The sequence below is a fragment of the Nannospalax galili genome, unplaced genomic scaffold, assembly GCF_000622305.1.
Source record: "Nannospalax galili isolate Female #2095 unplaced genomic scaffold, S.galili_v1.0 scaffold41, whole genome shotgun sequence".
NCBI classification, from domain to species: domain Eukaryota; kingdom Metazoa; phylum Chordata; class Mammalia; order Rodentia; family Spalacidae; genus Nannospalax; species Nannospalax galili.
In genome coordinates, this window is record NW_008344991.1 from 1,819,633 (window position 1) to 1,838,514 (window position 18,882).

General features: G+C 39.9%; 1 protein-coding gene across 3 annotated transcripts in view; it reads right to left on the minus strand.

Moving 5' to 3' along the window:
* Positions 1-7,038: 7,038 nt before the first annotated feature.
* Positions 7,039-18,882, minus strand: part of Gstcd (glutathione S-transferase C-terminal domain containing) — a 148,011-nt gene continuing 136,167 nt past the window's right edge. For 2 of the 3 annotated variants that reach the window (XM_008841265.3, XM_008841266.3), the window contains 3 exons: positions 17,169-17,199; positions 13,169-13,238; positions 7,039-8,809 (listed from right to left, as the gene is read on the minus strand). In XM_008841265.3, the coding sequence (XP_008839487.1) occupies positions 8,673-8,809; positions 13,169-13,238; positions 17,169-17,199 (238 nt within the window). In that variant the 3' untranslated portion in view covers positions 7,039-8,672. The remainder of the gene's footprint in view (positions 8,810-13,168; positions 13,239-17,168; positions 17,200-18,882) is intronic. The other variant, XR_003850800.1, reaches the window with a different exon arrangement.

Here is an 18,882-nt window from a genome sequence, read left to right on the forward strand (position 1 = left end):
TTCCACTATACTAAAAGTGTTGATCAGTTCTAGGAGTTTTCTGGTGGAACTTTTGGGATCTCTTAGGTATAGTATCATATCATCTGCAAAAAGTGATAGTTTGACCTCTTCTTTTCCAATTAGTATTCCTTTTATTTCCTTCTTCTGTCATTGCTCTAGCAAGAGTTTCAAACACTATGTTGAAAAGGAGTGGAGATAAGGGACATCCTTGTCTGGTTCCTGATTTTAATGGGAATGCTTCCAGTTTTTCTCCATTTAGAATGATGTTGGTTGTGGGTTTGCTGTATATAGCTTTAATTATGTTGAGGTATGTTCCCTCCAGTCCATTCCCTCTAGGACTTTGAACATAAATCCATGCTGAACTTTGTCAAAAGCCTCTTCTGCATCTATTGAGATGACAATGTGGTTTTTGATTTTTGAGTCCATTTATATGATTAATGATGTTTATTGACTTGTGTATATTGAAGCAGTCTGAATCTCTGGGATAAAGCCTACTTGATCATGGTGAATGGTCTTTTTGATGTGTCTGTATGCAGTTTACAAGTATTTTGTTGAGAGTTTTTGCATCTATGTTCATTAAGGGTATTCATCTGCAGTTTTGTTTTTTGGTTGTGTCTTTACCCAGTTTGGGTATTAAGAGTGATGCTGCCTTCACAGAAGGAAGTTGGGAGTACTCCCTCTGTTTCTATCATTTTGAATAATTGGTAGGAGGTCTTCTTTAAATGTCTGGTAGAATTCTGCTGTAAATCCATCTGGGCCGGGGTTTTTCTTAGTTGGAAGGCTTTGTATTACTCTATCAATTTCCTTATATGTTATGGGTCTGTTTAAACTGTTGATCTCTTCTTGGTTTAACTTTGGTGGTTCCCATGATTTCAGAAATCCATGCATTTCTTTTAGATTTTCAGATTTAGTAGCATATAGGTTTTTTAAATATTCCCTTATAATGGTCTGGATCTTTTGGGTGTCTGTTGTGATGTTTCCACCATTTTGTCTCTGATTTTGTTGATTTGGATTTGCTCTTTCTTTCTTTTGGTTAACTGGGCTACAGGTCTGTCTATCTTGTTTATTTTTTCAAGAACCAGCTCTTAGATTCATTGATTCTTTGTATTGTTTTCTTTGTTTCTATTTCATTAATTTCTGCTCTGATTTTATTTCTTCTCTTCTGCTGGGTTTGGGATTTGATAGATAAAAAGTAGCCGTATGATGAATAGGGTTGATCAGGAGAAAGCAGAGTTTATTAGCAAAGGAACACATGGGATAGATTTCCTTGAAGACTGCTTTTAATGTGTCCCAGAGGTTGTGTTGTGAGGTATTGTCCTTTTTGTTGAATTCCAGGAATTCTTTTTTTTTTTTTCTTAAGTTCTCCTTTGACACAGTGATTGCTTAGGAGTGCTGTTCAATCGCCATGAGTTCGTGTAGTGACTAGGGCTTTGTCCAGTGTTGATTTTGAGCTTTATTGCATTGTGGTCTGATAGAATGCATGGAATTATTTCAATTTTTTTTCATATTTGTTGAGGTTTGTTTTGTGCCCCAGCATGTGGTCAATTTTTGAAAAAGTTCCATGGGGTGCTGAGTAGAAAGTGTATTCTGTGGTGCTTGGGTGGAATATTCGAAAGATGTCTGTTAGGTCCATTTGATGTATGGCATCATTTAATTCAGATGTCTGTTTATTCTTTGTCCAGTTGACCTGTCTAATGGAGACAGTGGGGTGCTGAAGTCCCCTACTATTACTGAGTTGGGGATAAACTGTGTCTTAAAGTCCTGTCGTGTTGTTTTTATTTGGGTGCACCAGAGTTTGGTTAAGGATGTTAAGGATTGTAATATCTTCTTGGTTAACTGTTCCTTTGATCAGAATGAAGTGGCCCTCCTCATCTCTTCTGATTAGTTTTACTTTGAAGTCTATTTTGTCCAATATTAGAATTGCAACCCTTGCTTGTTTCTTAGTGCCATTTGCTTGGAATATTCTTTTCTATCCTTTTACCTTAAGGTAGTGCCTGTCATTGAATGTTAGATGACTTTCTGCAGATAGCAAAGAAATGGATTTTGTTTCTTAATCCATTCACTTAGCCTCTGTCTTTTGACTAGGGATATTTAAGGTCATTATTGAAAGACATGTATTGGTTGCCATCATTTTAATTGCTGTTTGTGTTCTCTGTCTAATTTTGTGTTTCCTCGATTATACCTTTATTTATTTTCTTTTGTTGCCCCTAGGGTATAGTTGTTTCTCTCTCCACTCTCTGTATTGCTTCAAGTATTCTTTGAAGGGCTGTGGACATGTATTCTTTCAGGCTATTCATGTCATGAAAGATTTTTCTTCCCCCTCATCTATAATAGACATTTTTCCTGGGTAAAGTATTCTGGGCTGGCATTTATTGTCATGTAGAACTGGAAATACCTTGGTCCAGGCTCTTTTGGCTTTCATAGTTTGCACTAAGTCAGCTGTGATTCTGATGGGCTTTCCTTTGTATGTGACTTGTTTTTCTTTTGCTGCTTTCAGTATTCTCTCTTTGTTCTGTACATTTAGTGTTTTTTTTCTATGTGCTTCCTGTATTTGAATGGAGATGTCTTTCCTTAATTTCGGGGAATTCTCTTCTACAATCCTGTTTAAGATCTGGTCAATATCATTAACCTGAAATTCTTCTCCTTCCTATTTCCTTATGATCCTTAGATTTGGTCTTTTCAAGGTGTCCCAGATCTCTTGCATATTCCATTCCTGTATTTTTTTTTTAACTTTCCATAATCTTTGCTTCAGTGGTCTAATTCTTCAAATTTATCCTCCAGTGTTGACATTCTGGTTTCCATTTCATTCATTCTGGTGGCGAGGCTTTCCCCTGTGTTTCAAGTTGGCTTATTGAGTTTTGCACTTCCTTCTTCATTTCTGAGTTTTCTTCAATGTTTCTATCTCTTTTGTGAATTCATTCAGAAGTTTATCCCCATCTTCTTTTAGCTCTTTGTTTGTTCATGTGTTCTTTAAATTCGTTGCGTTCCTTGGTCATGTTTATGACTGTTCTTTTAAATTCATTGTCCTGGGTTATTTCTAAGGGGTTCTCCTTGTAGAACTCTTCTACAGGATTGGTGGAGTTTGGTGGAGACAGTGTTTTGGCTTTCCATTGTATTATTCTTTCATTGTGATTTTGGCATATGAATTTCTTTTGTTGTTTATGATTCTGATACGAGAATTAAGTTGAAGTATGCTTCTGTTTGTATTATTTGTGTGCCTAGATCCTTTATTGGTTATGTAAAGCTGGTTGGTACAGGGTTCAGGTTCTCTCAGGTTTAATTTGGAGGGAACTGATGGCTTTAGATCAGTTATTCAGGAGTACCCACAGAAGCCCAATTCAGGCTCAAGTTCGGTACAGTCAGGCTTCCTTCACTACATGGAGGCAGGATCTGGGGGCACTCAGGCAGTCCCCTGGGTTCTCAGTCCCTCTGCCTGAGGGAGGCCAGTACTCCACACTCCTTGATGGCCTGCTGAGCACCATCTCAGGCTGTCTGCTAGGATCTCAGCCTTAGTCTACCAAAGCCAGATCTGCCTTGGGGCCTTGGAAGGGGCCTCACAAAACCCCAGGTAGGGGGATGGGTATGGCACATTTAGGGGAAGGTCAGCCCCACTTGGCAGCAGGATGCAGGTTCTCAGGCCCTAGGCCAGAACTCAGCACTTCTTGGCAGTCTGCTGAGATCAGAGCTACTGGACTGATGGAGGTTGGAACCCACCCTCTCAGGCTGTCTGCTAGGATCTCAGCCTTAGTCTACCAAAGCCAGATCTGCCCTGGGGCTTTGGAAGGCACAATTAGGGAAAGGTCATCCCCACATGGAGGCAGGATCCTGGGGCTCTCAGGCAGCCCCCTGCATTCCCAGGCCCTCTGCTTGAGGGAGGCCAGGACTTGGCATTTTCTGGCAGTCTGCTGAGATCCTTTATTATTTTTATTTTATGTGTATGGGATGTATTGCCTGCATGTAGGTAAGTGCACCCGTATCGTGCAATGCCCACGGAGGACAGAAGAGGCTGTTGGATCCCCTGGAACTGGAGTTACCAGCAGTTGTTAGCTGCCAGGTGGGTGCTGGGATTCGAACCCATGTCTTCTGCGAGAACAACCAGTGTTCTTAACCACTAAGCCATTTCTCCAGCCCCAAGATCTTTTTCTAAGGAAACAAATCTAAATATAAGTGTAACCCATTGACACATCCGCTGTTATTCAATTTATTAACTGAAGCATGAAATAGGCCCCATTTTGGATTCCCCAAATTTGCTTTGAAAGGAGTAGTTCAAAAAATGATATGAATAGCTGTCTACAAGAATACATGGATCCCTAAACTGACACAAACTGAGTTATTTTTTGACATGCTATATGTGCTTGATATCTGTCACTTTTCAGGATGAATGCCCCCCCCCCCAATCTGGTGAAAATCCTTAGGTGTAATGACAAGACTACTACTGCTACTGCTACTACGACTACTTTCAGTTTTCAAGGCTCATTTCTTTGTTCTAAAAATGTGACCATGCAAGGCTTAGAGACAGCAAGATCCAGGGAGATTCCAACATCACTTCTCTATATAAATTTTACTGAGCAAGGTCCAAGGTTTCCAACCCTCTGGATAGAAAGCGATGCCTACATCCTTGAGTGACAATAGTTCCTTGATGGTGATGCTCTAGGGCAGGATGCCTGGCTTTCCTTTTCTAAGGAAAGGAGAGATAGTCAAAAAGGGCCTGGACACTACACAGACTCTCCTTGTCAAGGGACAGCCCTGGTAGCTATTGTCCTATAATATGCTGAGGCTTTTTATTAAATTAAATTAATTAGGGGTGTGTGTGCACGTGTGTGTGTGTGATGTACACATGAATGTAGGCATCAGTGATCAGTGGAGGCCAGAAGAGAGCACTGGATCCCCTGGAGCTGGAGTTACAGGTGGTTGTGAGCTGCCTGGTATGAGTGCTGGAAAATGAACTCAGTTCCTCCATAAAAGTAGGATGCACTTTCAATGGCTGAGCCATCTCTCCAGTCCCTTATCACAATTTCTTCATCACAGCAATGTCTTAGTAACATAGCTATTTCTTAACTATGAAAGCCAATAGAAAACCAGTTTTTAGAACTGCCAAGCTCACTTGATTGCAATTTTGTTAACTATGCAGTGTGGGGGTAGGCATTCACCCAAAACCTTTAAAATGTTTAGTTACTGTTATGATTTTATTTTGCTTGTGCACCCTGAAAATGTTTTGAACTCTCATATGACTGAAACATCTCCCCAAATAAGAGAAAGTCACTAGGTATTAAGAATTATGTCCTGTTTCTCTGAGTCAGTCTCAAAACTCAATGAAAGATGGGCTTTCTGTTGGAAGACACAGATCAGGGGAGCAGCTTTGTTTTTGGATGGACAAGAGCTGGGGTGAGACCAGGTCACTTGCTCAGATTATTGTCTCTGCAACAATCTTCCTGTTGCCTGCTGCTTCCAATCTTTCCATTTTCTCTGGACAAGAAAGAACCTTGGCCAGGTTTTACAACAAAAACTTCTGATAAAAGGGCAGTCACAACACCCATATCTATTACTAGCCACAGTCACCACAGCTTAACACCAACTAGTGTAGGAGAACACTGGGGTCCCTTGTTTTTTTGTTCTTTCCCTTCTGTAATTATTGTACTGGCCTTTCCGCCTTGGAAGGGGACAGGGTGCCTGAAGTCACCTGCAGAGGACTAGAGGAACTGCTCTGGATGGTGGATTCTGTAACAGGTTCCTTAGCTCCCCAGAAGGTGGGAGAGGCTTCCCTCAGAGAGGAAAAAGGAATGAGTTTATACTACTGGAAGGGGGAAAAGAGACTGCTCTGTAATGAGAAGAAAAAAAAAGCACGTAAATGGCTCAGAGCTGATAGCATCAAAGCCACGAAAAATAAATATAAATTTCTCTATAGTAAAAGTTGTAAAACATTGCTGAGAGCAATTAAAGGAGACTTAAAAATGTAGTGACGCCTTTGCCTTATATTTATGTTTGTAAGATCTAATATTATTAAGATCTCCAGTTTCTACAAATTGATCTTAAGATACTAGTAGTAAAATTCCCAACAGATTTTTAAAAATAAAATGTAAAACTAAATTGATAAGCTAATTCCAAGTTTTGTAGAAATACAATTGTTCTAAAACAGGCAAAGCAATGCAAAATTAAATTAGAAAAACTGATTTTCAGATTTTTTATAGTGTTGACAATAAGATAAACAAAATAGCCAAACAGAGTAGAAAAATAAAAATTAGACTCATACATACACCCCTTGATTTTCAACCGAGGTGCCAAGTAAATTTAAGGAGGGAAGCTTTTAAAAATGGTGCTGATCCACTTGGCAGCTGGCAGCTGTCTGAGGCTCCAGTTCCAGGGGATCAGATCCCTCTTCTGGCCTCTGTGGGCACTGCATGACATAGGTGCATTTACATGCATGCAGGCAAAACTCATACACATTAACATAAAAATAAATTAAAAAAATAATGCTGAGGGGAGGGATGTGGCTCAGAGGATGGGAAGGGGGTGCTGTGAAACTGTCATCTGGACTTGACATTGCCACCTCCCCTATGAATTCACAGCAGCACTGGCTGCCAGCATAAAACCTGCATAAGAATGGGCACATCAACATTCCACCATGGCTGGGGAAGGACTCATAAGGACTCATAGCTGCTATGGGGAGCTAATGACTGCAGGAAGAGGGGAATCATATTCCTTAGTGGTGTAGCCACTGGTAAGCTGACCCTGCTTAAGTAACTTCCCAACCACACTCACACAGGCAACTCTAATGCAGTGAGCCACACACATATGCAAAATAGGACAGCAAATAGAAGGGGGACTTGTTCGGAGGAAGGGTTTTAGTGGGAGGGAAACGGGAATGAAAGGGGACAATGAGGGAAATACAATCAAAGCACATCACATGTAAGAAATTGTGAAAGAGCAAATAAATTAATAAAAGAAGACAACTGAATTAATAAATTAATTGAAGACAATAAAAGTTAAAATCTCCATCATGAATATTTCTGTTATAGACTGGGAAAAATACTAGCAATAATATATCTAACAATATCTCATGAAAATATTAGCTTTTATTTTAGAGGTGATTGTATGGGAATACACAGCTGTGGAAACTTTTCAAATGAAACACTTTAAAATCTGCAGTTAAGGGCTGGAGAGACGGCTCAGCAGTTAAGAGTGCAAAACTACTCTTGCAGAAGGCCCAAGTTTGGTTCCCAGCACCCACATCAGGCAGCTCAAAACTGCCTGTAACTCTAGCTTCAAGGGGATCCAATGCCTCTGGCCTCCTGGGGCACTGGCACTTCCACATGTGCATACCTATTCACATACACATAATTTAAAAAAAAAAAATTAAAAATCTGCAGTTACATTGTATGCAAATTATATCTCAATTTTAAGAAGAAAGTTCAGGATAAAAGAGCACATTGTAGTTATGGGTACCAATGAATACAATACTTAAGGCTGATGGTTAATTCTCATCTTAAATTTTATCCATAAAACTGCAAAACTCCGCTTTTCCCATCCATATTACTCTGTAAATTATTCCTGTATTCAAAAGTACAATGACAACCAAATGAAGTCTTTGAGTCCTTTTTCTTTATGGATATGGAAACATCAAGATCAAATAATTAAATCTTAACTGTAATAATCTAGGACATATAAGTTGCAGCACACATGAAGAGATGTGCTGTCTAGTTAAAAATGTTAGCTGGTGGAAAATGAGAATTTAGGCAGAGAGGACTATTCAAAAAACCTTCCACATTCCATATACCTCACACTCAAATTTATGTTCAATTAACTTTGCAAAACTCCTCCAAATATACTACTATACGTTATGGTATGACACAAAGAACTTAACTAACTATACAGTTTTTCTCTTCTACACTATGTCCTTTGTTAGGCAAACACTGTGTCTGGGTAATTCATTCCTGTATTTTCTGAAAAAACTAGGCCAGGCTCTTGAAAAGAAGAGATTCCAGTGTATCTTGTTATTTATACACTTAATCAAGTATATAAATAACAAAATATGCATTCTGAAAATATGGAATTCTAATTCTGTATTTTCAGAATGCATATTTTAGTGCAACTCAATTATATTTTCTCACATGGAATGTCTGAACAGCAACAATTTCATTTGATAATTTATTGGACATACATTTAAAAGGAGGATACTACATGATATACAAATTCAAGTAACCCAGGATTTAAAAAAATCATACTATGCTTACTTTTCTAGATTAAAAATTATAGAAAAAGTACATTGTTAAAACTATAAAAACCATAGCCCCTGCTGGTTTTGATGGCCATGTGTGGACAACGATAGGACTATAAAATGAAGGTTATAGGGCACTTTGAATTGAACATCACACTGACATGACCAGAAAAGCTGGTGAGCTGAGAGGAAATGCCATTCTGCAGCTAGGACCTTGCCTAGTGAGAACTATTCCTTTGGCAGTGGAGACCTGAGCGATTCCCACTAGGAATCCAGTAGTCTTTAGCCTCATGATGTAAGAACATTTGTGATCCTTTGCAGGCAGCTTTTCTTTAAGATTTTACTGTAGCTTTCCTTCCTTCGCACTCAGGCTCAGGTAAATGCTGTTTTCCAGCCATATGCCACTGGGCTTTCATCTTGAAGCCCACCGCAAGACCTCAAATGGGACAATCCTACTCTACGTGGGGACTCCCACGATCATGTTATTTTTGGGAGAGCAGCTCTCCGGCTCCATAGATATCACTTGGACAGAGTAGCCACGTTCTTCTGCAGCTCTTGCACGGTCCAGATCCACCAGGCACATGCACTGCTTCCCTGAAATAAAGTCAAATGGTATCTTGAGAAACCTTTCACTAGCAATATAAGTTCAGTTCATGTAGAGAAATCTTTTTGGTGACAAAAGTTTGACAGTCATATGGAAAATGCTGCTGACCCCTAAATCTTCTTTTTAATTAACTCTTCTTTTTTTTTATTATTTTGAGACAAGGTCTCACACTGTAGCTCTGGCTGGCCTGGAACTCTCTCTGGCCTCAAACTCAAGAGATCCACCTGCATCTTCCTCTCAAGTACTAGGATTAAAGGCCTTCACTTCCACACCCAGCTAATTTTTCTGTTTTTCAAAAAGTCTTTAAAAAAAAATGTGCTGGAACTCTCTCTGGCCTCAAACTCAAAGAGATCCACCTGCCTCTGCTGGGATTAAAGGCATGTGCCACCATGCCCAGGTTTCAGATTAATTCTTGATTTCTTCACAGATTTATCTCTGTTAAAAGGGTAAAGAAGGCTGAATTCTTCAAATGTATTTATAAATATTCTCTAATTGCAGTTATACTTTCAACTTGTTTTGCATTCCTATAAAATCACATTATCTGCAATAATATTAAAAAAAATCTCAATCTGTGAAATAGAGGCCAACCTGCTCTACATGGTGAATTCCAGGACAGCTGGGGCTACAGGAAGACCCTGTCTCACAAAACACAGCACAACACAACACAGTACAACACAATACAACACAACCTAAATAAACCAAACCAAATCAAATCTGTCTGTGGGAATATCTAAAGTAATACACTAATAAGTGCCATCTGAAAGACATGTTATATTTTCCATCTGGAGTTTTATAGGAGGACTATGAAGAAATAAATGTATCTGAGGAAAAATCTCAACCATGTGCTACAATTTTCACATAGATATGAAATGCTGATTGTAATAATCTTAATTTTTAGAGTTTCCCATCCTTTTAAGATAGTGGTATTTTATTTCCTTTGTAGTCTTTTTAAAAATTATTATTTTTTTTATGTGTGTGTATTGCCTGCATGTAGGTAAGTGCACCTGTGTCATGCGATGCCCATGGAAGACAGAAGAGGCTGTCAGATCCCCTGGAACTGCAGTTACGGACAGTTGTTAGCTGCCATGTGGGTGCTGGGATTCGAACCTGGGTCTTCTGCAAGAACAGTCAGTGTTCTTAACCACTGAGCCATCTCTCCAGCCCCTTCCTTTGTAGTCTTTGAGAAACAAAAGTGGAAACCTGACAGCAAGCAAGAAGCTTACTTGGTTTCTTTAGGCAAATAAAAATTTTAAAAGTAAATTCAGAAAAAATTATTTGAGGTTTGATATATTAGAGCTACTACTTTTATAATTTAAACTGTTCTACATTCAATGTCTAAGCTTTTTCATTCTCCTGACTATGCAGAATCTCATTCCTTCCATTTTCTTTGATAATTATAATTCTTATGCAGCAACTTAGAATCTGCTAAAGTAAAATGACTTCAGAAGGGAAAACATGTAACTGAAATAGAAAACTTCTAAGTGATGGGGCGATATGGGAGGAATTGGAGGAGAGGGAGTGGGTGTGGATGTGATCAAAACACCTTATATGCATGTATGAAATTCTCAATAATTTTTTTTAAGTTAGAAAAAAAGAATCTTCTCAAACAAAAAATAACAATGCTATTAGGTGAAATTACTAGGTAAGAATTGACAAGAGGCTCAGAGTCAAAAGCTTGGTGCTATATACTTCCTTAAAAGGATCCATGCCACGAAGAATGAGCTGTGTTAGAGGCTGTGATACAAAAAGACATATCTAGAATTCCATTTAGGCAAAATCATCTCCCCCTCACCAACAGTTATATATATGGCTGGCATTCTTTCTCCCCTTAAAATACTGTCATTCCTTTAAGACATCTGTAGATGTTCCCCATCTACTTCTTAAAATGAAACACTCCCTGTCAGAGGGATGATCTGCATTCCTTCAGTACCCACCCCGGTTTACACAGCAGCTCATTTACCCTTGGCTTCCATCCCAGTGCAGTTAATTTTTCCTTTTTCATCATGTAGAAGAATCTCTATTTTCACATGTTGTGTCATTACAACTGAAATTCAGTTGTTGGCAGTCTACCTTTTGGGGCTTGGTAAATGTTGTAAAAATGTTCACAGATAATGGAAATGACCTGTGCAAAGCAGATATGCAGCCCTGTGACAGAATCTATGGACACTCCCCCAACCCCCGACTCCAGCAATCTGCCTAAATGCTCTTCCTCTCCAACTCTAGCAACTTCCCTTCCAGTCACTGCTCTCTCACTTGATACTCAAGTACTAAAAACTCACATCCACCATGAACACATCTATCCACCATACCATTCATGACTGCATCGTCACTATGGCGTCAATGTGCTCCCCTCCAAAAGCACATGTTAGAAACTTAATCTCCAAGGCAACTGTGCTAGGATGTGAGCCCAGTGAGAGGTGGTTATGCCATGAGCACAAAGTGGATCTATGTTGTTACTGTAGGAGTGAGTGTAGGTTTCTTATAAAAGGTGTTTGGTCCCAGCTCATTAAGCATTTCCTCCCATTGCTGTCTCTTTCTCTCTCTCTTTTGACATGTGATACCTTTGACAATGTTATGACTCAGCAAGAAGACTCTCACCAGATGTAACCACATGGACTCCATAACTGTGGGCCAAATAAAATATTGTCCCATTATAAACAACCAACCTATGCAAACTAAGATGTGGGTCTACTGGAATGACATCAAATATACATTACACTGACTTAAAGTATTAGGGATGGGAAATCAGGAGGAACAGAAGCAGAAGAAAGACTATGAGAGGCTCCAGGCAAGAGATGCAAGTTCCTGATATGTTCGTGCCTCCGGATGAGAAAAGAAAAAAGGTCTTGGTGCCTCCACAGGTGTGACTTTAGAACTTAGAAGTAATTATCATATAACACAGTTTCTGAGTGCAAGCTAACTATTTCAGCTGGTGCTCAAAGAAGTAATATTCTACTCTGGTGCACATGAAAAAAAATGCACTATGTTGGAATTTTGGTGAGAGTATGATAGTATCTAAGGAGTTTCACAGAAAAAAAAAATTAAGATAATCCCACTCATCTGTCTGAATCCCTGATTTTTAGACCTTAAACTTCTAGTGATATGAAGGGAGCTGAAGTAGCACTGCCGAAGTGAACAAGAGCTTGTGTCTGGAATAAAGTAATTTGGGTTCACAGTGTGGCTCCATCTGAGGGACTCAGGTAGACTTTTGTCTTAGGCCTCTCAGCAAGATTAAATAATTGGGGGCTGGAGCGATGGCTCAGTCGTTAAGAGCACTGGCTGCCTTTGCAGAGGACCTGAGTTTGATTCCCAGCACACACATGGTAACTAACAACTGTCCTAACTCCAGTTCCATGGTTCTGATGCCTTCTTCTGGCATCTGTGGGCATTGCACACACTTGGTGCACTTATGTACACGCAGGCAAAACATTCACACACATAAAATAAAAACAAATAAATGAAAATTAAAAAAATTAAATAATTCTATCTACTGTTTTCATGGGACCTTCCTGACATAATACATGAGAGTATCTGACTCTTTAAATGTGCACAGTGGTTGCTATTGTTCTTCTAAATATGATCTTTTTTCTAAAATGAAGTATTTGATAAATCAATAACTTAATAAACTTGAAACAATTCTGTGTTCTAGCCTGAGTAATGTTTAATAGTGCAAATGCTGAGTGAATAGGTCTATGAATAATATGCAATCATACTTTCATCTAAGAAAGAACACATCATTTTCCTATATTTTGATGCATAAAATTTTGGCATACAGAGTAGACTTTTCCATTTTTATTGTTTTCTTTTGTGACTTGGGTAGATCCTGTAGTTTGTTCATAATAGTAAAGAGGATTTAACATGAAATGCTGTCAGTGTACAACACTGAAAATATCTTTTAAAAAAATATTTTCTTTATTATTTTTATTTTATGTGTATGAGTGTATTGCCTATATGTATGTGAGTGCACCTGTGTCATGCAAAGCAGTGGAGGTCCCAAGAGGGCTTTGGATTCCCCTGGAACTGGAGTTAAGGACAGTTTGTAGCCACCATGTGGGTGCTGGGAATTGAACCTGAGTTCCCTGCAAGAGCAGTCAGTGCTCTTAACCACTGAGCCATCTCTCCAGTCCCCAACACTGAAAATATCTTTAAATATGTGAGTGTTAACCAAAATGTGAGAAAGTATTATAGTCATAAAAGCCCCTTCCAATCTGGATTGAATCTCCTGAGAAAAACGAATTTTCATTTCTTATTCATAAAAGGACATATTTTCCCCCAAGCAGACTCTCTATTTTCATTCCCAGGCATACTGTATGTGCTCTACTCAACGGCTGCTCTGTGAAAACACATACCTATGAGTCTTCGCTGGGGTGGAAGCTGGACAGCTGTCTGATCTGCAAATCTGCACAGAATCATGTGTTCCTAAAAAGACATCAATAGAATGTGGATTTATTTTAATATTCCACTTTAGAGTTGTAAAAATAAAGAAAAAAAAAACACTATGTCACTTCTTCTGGAGTTCAACAGTGCTCAATTTAATAAAAATTATGGTACAAAATAGTAATTTGAAAAAAAGGAAATTTTAAGAAAAAGGTACTTAATAACATCTTCAAAGTTGTCTGGTCTTCAGATAGAGTTGTTAAGAGTAGATAGAGAGAAAATCTCAAGGCCATTCTACCTAGTTGCTCTTAGCCAAAATAGAACATGGTTACATGTTTCGATCATAATGTTTTAAAGGTAAAGACCTATAATTACTTCTGGTTTTCCTTTGGAAAGTTTATCCAAATCTCTTGTGAGACTCTCAGCAGACATGTGAGGAGGCTTCTCATACTACCGGAGGAGGGGGAAGTCATGCACACTGTGACTTCTGTTCTTGGGGACTCCTAGCAGGGGGCTGGCTACTCCTCAGCCTTTTCAGATTCTTCCCTTCACCCAGTCACTTTACAGGGGAGCAGCCTGGCTTCTCTCCTTTCCAAAAGGGTACAGAAGATATTTCCCTTTCTACTTTAAGACAATCAGTAAAGAAAACCTGAGGGAATGGGAGGAGGCCTGATACTGTTGTCTTACAATTTTGGGAAAGACTGCAATAATGAAGAAGAAAAAGAAGGCTTTAAATGGGAAGAGTTGGTAAGTCTGCTCAGTACTCTTCAACCTGCAGGTAGCCAGAGGTGAGTGATTAGGCAAAGTGGAAATGAATGTGGTGCTATGACAACTGACCCCATCTGTTGGTACAGTAAGCCGAGTGAGTTCAGATCCCCCATCTGCCATTTGAGGGCTTTGTACGTTAAGTTTGAAAAGTTTTTTTTTTTCTTTTTCTAAAATATTACTTTTATTTTTTTGTGTATGAGTGTATTGCCTGCATGCATGTGAGTGCACCTGTGTTGCACAATGTTGCTGAGGTCAGAAGAGGGTGTCAGATTCCCCTGGAACTGGAGTTAAGGATGGTTCATAGCTGCCATATGGGTGCTGGGAATCGAACCCGGGTCCTCTGCAAGAGCAGTCAGTGCTCTTAACCACTGAGCCATCTCTCCAGTCCCCTGGGTTTTTTTTGTTTGTTTTTAAGAATTTTCTTATGTAGCCAGGCTGGCCCTGAACTTATGATCTTCTTGTTTGATCTTCTTCTGAGTTTGAAGCCTCTATTTTTCAATCAGGGAAGTGAAATGTTTGTGGCATTAAAAATAAAACAGGGGTCTCTTTGTCTCATCCTTTGTGCACTAAAAACATTTTAATCGTCACTATAAAATTTAAAGGGTAGGAAATACAATGGTTTGAGTTAATAACATTTTCTTTTGCTTTATTTATTTTTATTTCATGTGTATTGAGTGTATTGCCTGCATGTAAGTGCACCCATGTCATGCAAAGCCTGCGGAGACCAGAAGAGGGCATCAGATCCCCTGGAAATGGAGTTATGAACAGTTGTTAGACACTATGTGGGTGCTGGAATTTGAACCTGGGTCCTCTGCAAGAGCAGCTAGTGCTTTTACTGCTGGGCCATCTCCAGCCACAGTGTTAATAACTTCTATTAAGCCTCCACAACATCAGCAAAGGGACAGAAGAATAATTTAGAATCATATGATTGGAAGACACAAGAAAAAGCATACCCTTGGCCCTCATGGTGCTTCTAAACTATTTCATAGTATATATGTAAAGGTAATGTTGAGGCCATCACCACTTAAGATGGAGTACAATGCTCCTGTGCTCATTGGTATCACCATATTTTTCAGAATTATTTATGTGCTTGTTCTCTTTATTTTTTTTTTTTAATTTTATGTGTATGAGTATATTGCCTGCATGTATGTAAGTGCACCTATGTTGTACAATGCCTGCAGAGGTCAGAAGAGGGCGTTGGATTCCCCTGGCATTGGAATTATAGACATTTGTTAGCCGCCATGAGGGTGCTGGGAACTGAACCTGGGTCCTATGCAAGAGCATCTAGTGTCTTGACCATCTCTCCAGCCCCCATGTTTGTTCTCTTTAGTAAAAAGTTCTGAAAGTGCAGGGCACATGTATATAAACTTAGCACGTGCTAGTTAATTTAACTGCTGAGAAAAACACTTTCTAAGTAGTTCTCATCTGAGTACTAAGTAATGGAGCTCTAAGAAGTACTGAGGTAATGATTTTGCCACAGTATCTAAGAGGGGAAGACTTCTAAAACATTTATATCTGAGACCTTCAGAGGGCTGGTGGCCTAACAGCTCTGGGGAGTGCTGGAATAGAAGGAGATAAAGATTGTTAACTGAGGTAATGGGGAGCTGCTCTCTGGAAGTCTGGGTACACCATCTCTGCTTCACAACTTTTACATTCTTTTCCATCCAGTGAATTGTGAGTGCCCTGTCCCTCACTACCTCAGTTTCCCCTCTACATACTCTCATTGCTTGCTTTACCTATGTCATTCAAACAACAGGGACCTCATCTTAATTTTTCCTAATTCATTTCTACTTTATTGGTAGAACTCTGTGAGAGAACGGTGCAGTGAAAATAAAGTTTCTGGGGTCCTAATGTTTACTCCAACTCTGACAGTTCCCTAGGATACCAACTCTTCTATCTGCTTAGCAAAGGGCAGCAATGTTTTGAGTCTGGATGAAAGCGCAATCCCTGTAAACCCTTCTGTCAGCATAATTATCGGTGCATGTTTGTGTGGGCTAGTGGGGAGGGGAAGAAGGAAAGAGGTGGGAGAGGAGCTGGAGGTGGGCATTTAAGAGGCATAAAGAAGTGCTCAAAGAGACAAAGCTGTCAGTAGAACTGAATTTGTAAAGAGACTGGGCTTCACTGTTTAGTCCATAAAATCAAACTACCTTTGAGTGGGTCTATGTAGAAAGTGGAATTGACTGAATTAAAACTCTAATTATTATTTAACACATTAAAGGATTATTTTTGCATTTGTCTCAAATATTACTTAGATTTTATGTCATGCTATTGAACAATTGTTAATGATGATGTTCAGAAAGGCAGAAACCATTTTGCTTAGAGTGGTGACTTAAATGTTCTTATTACTTTTGGAGAAAAGTCCCCAAATGTTTCTTGAGTTTCTATAAGGAAGCACTGCCTTTGTTCCAGACCAGGGACTGACAAAAAATTTGGGCAGGAAGCCTGTGAACTGCTTCTGGGTAACTCACTATCAACATTTTTATACTCTCAGATGTTTGTGAACTAATAACAAAAATAACATCAACGACAAGGACAATGGAGAGTATGTGGGAGATCTGCATGTGGCCAGCAGAGAAAAGAGACTATTGACCTTTTATAGGAAACCTCCCTCTATCCCAGATGAGCTTTTCAAGCACGTCTTTAGAGTGAACAGCCTTGAGAACAGTCTCCTTGGAGAACAAAGGGCAGACATCTTCTTGCCTGTCTCTTGAGTGGGGCTCAGGGACTACATGTGAAGATGAGGGGCTCTAGCTACAGCTACTGCCGTGAGCAACAGCTGTCTTTTGTCCCTGACAGGATTCTCATTCTGTCGGCGTCTACCATGCTGGCTAACATGTTAGCTTCGAAGCAGTGTGAAAATCCCAGAACCTCACCAAGTCTCAACTACTGGAAGAATTCACCTGGATCTGAAAAATTTTCAAAGGCCATAAATGTTTGAGTAATTTCATATAGCTGAAGATTATATAAGCCATTAGAAGTTTGGGATGGAAAAACATGAAGGATAAAAAATTCTCTTAAGGAGGCCAGGAGTAGTGGCTCATGCCTATAATCCCAGCACTTAGGACACCATGAATGCCAGGCAACTAACAAGTTTAGGTGTCAGCACTCTTGAAAAACAAAGCCAAACACAATGCAATAACAAACTCCAAAGCCAGAACAAACACACAGAATAGTGGGAAGACATTTAGGTCTTTTTAAAGTTACCTTATATGATAAAGTTTTCTTGAACTGTTCACTGGAATAGAAAAGTATGAGTAATTAGTCTCCTTTTAAATCTAAAGAAGGTCAGACAACCTATAGAAATAAAACAGATGTGTGATAACCAAAGAGTATAAAATGCTCTCCTGAAGGAAAAATGATGCCAGCTTGAAATGGGCTCATGAAAAGATAAAAGCAGAACATTAGTATGCTATTGATTTAAAATGATTTCTTTCACAGAGTCCTCATACTGTTAGAGAAGCACAAACATCTTTTGGTCTCCTTTCATCATAGACCTGCATGGATTCTGGTTTTGCACCGTGTTTTATTATGATTCAGTTGTGGCCAGGCCAATGGATCAGGAGGCAGCGACCACTGAGAAGATACTTTGCTCTTCACAGTTCCTCAGGAAGGCCATACCAGGCCATACAGGATGATGAGGAGAGGTGCCATGTCAGTCAGTCATGTCACTTTTGTCTCAGTTTGTGAATTGTGTCAAGAGTCAAAATTGTGAAAGAAAAAGATGGATCTTTCATAGAAATATGGGCAAGAGCCCTTAATATGTGTTCTGTATAAAGGGACAGGGAAAGAGGGTCAACAGGCATAGGACTGACTAGCTTGAATAATTTCAGTGACTCTGGGATGGAGAGCTACCCCTTGTTGTCTGGTATGGAGTTCTATGGTATTAGGATGGAAAGTTTCCTGGAAGTGTAAGAGCTTCCAGTTAGGGTTCTTATTGGTTTGTATATGAAAGTCATTAAGCACGTTATTTATTTAGATGTCAAAACATCAGAAGATAAAAAGGCACGATAAGTTGTTGGGGGGACCCTGCCATTTAAGGTCACAGTCCACCATGTTTGGATAGCTCCCCGAGCTCAGCACGAAATGGAGGACTCCCTTTCTCAGCAGGGGCCTTCTACTCTCTGCCTGACTTACCTGGAAAGTGCCACCAAGCACAGATGCCTGACCTTATTTGGAACATGACCTTTGGCATAGATACCTGCAAGAACTGCCCCTAGGTTTTTTCCTGTATGATAATTAGGCATTGCACTACAGCCACTCCATCCCACCTTCCCTTTCTACATGATAGGGTCCCCCTACCACATGCAAATAAAGCATACTATAAACACCTATTAGGTGAAGCTTTGGCCACTGTTTTTACCCTATGTTTTCCCCCGACCCCCTGAATAAACGAGCTGTCTCACTGAAGCTGACTCCCAGAAGGTTTTTTCCGTCGAACTCACAGCCGTCCTGACCCTGCTCGCTGCCTCTGCTCTCTTTGTCCTTGCAGATCAGTGGCCAACGACCCACAAGGGAAGAGAGACCCACAGCTGGCGCCCAACGTGGGGCTCCTGGAATGTGTGGAGTTTGTGAATACCCCTTCTATGAGGGTAGCGGCATTTTTGCCTTGGTCATCCCACCCTGAGGATTGGCAGCCCCTCCTTTCCCCCTTTTACTTTTGGTCTGAGTCTTCACATGGGACCATCATAGCTGCCATCTGACAATGCTTAGGAAACCTACCCAAGAGACAAAAACTACCCATTGACAAAAAGAACCCTTCCCCCCTTTACCCTCCTCTTCTGCCCTAAAAATCCTCATGGACTGAGTAAGACAAAGGCCTGGATGTTAAAACCCAGGTTTAGAAAAATTCCAAAGATAAATCCTCCTCCGCCCTCCCCCTCAGTGCCACCATCTATGGCACCCCACCCCCAGCCACTGA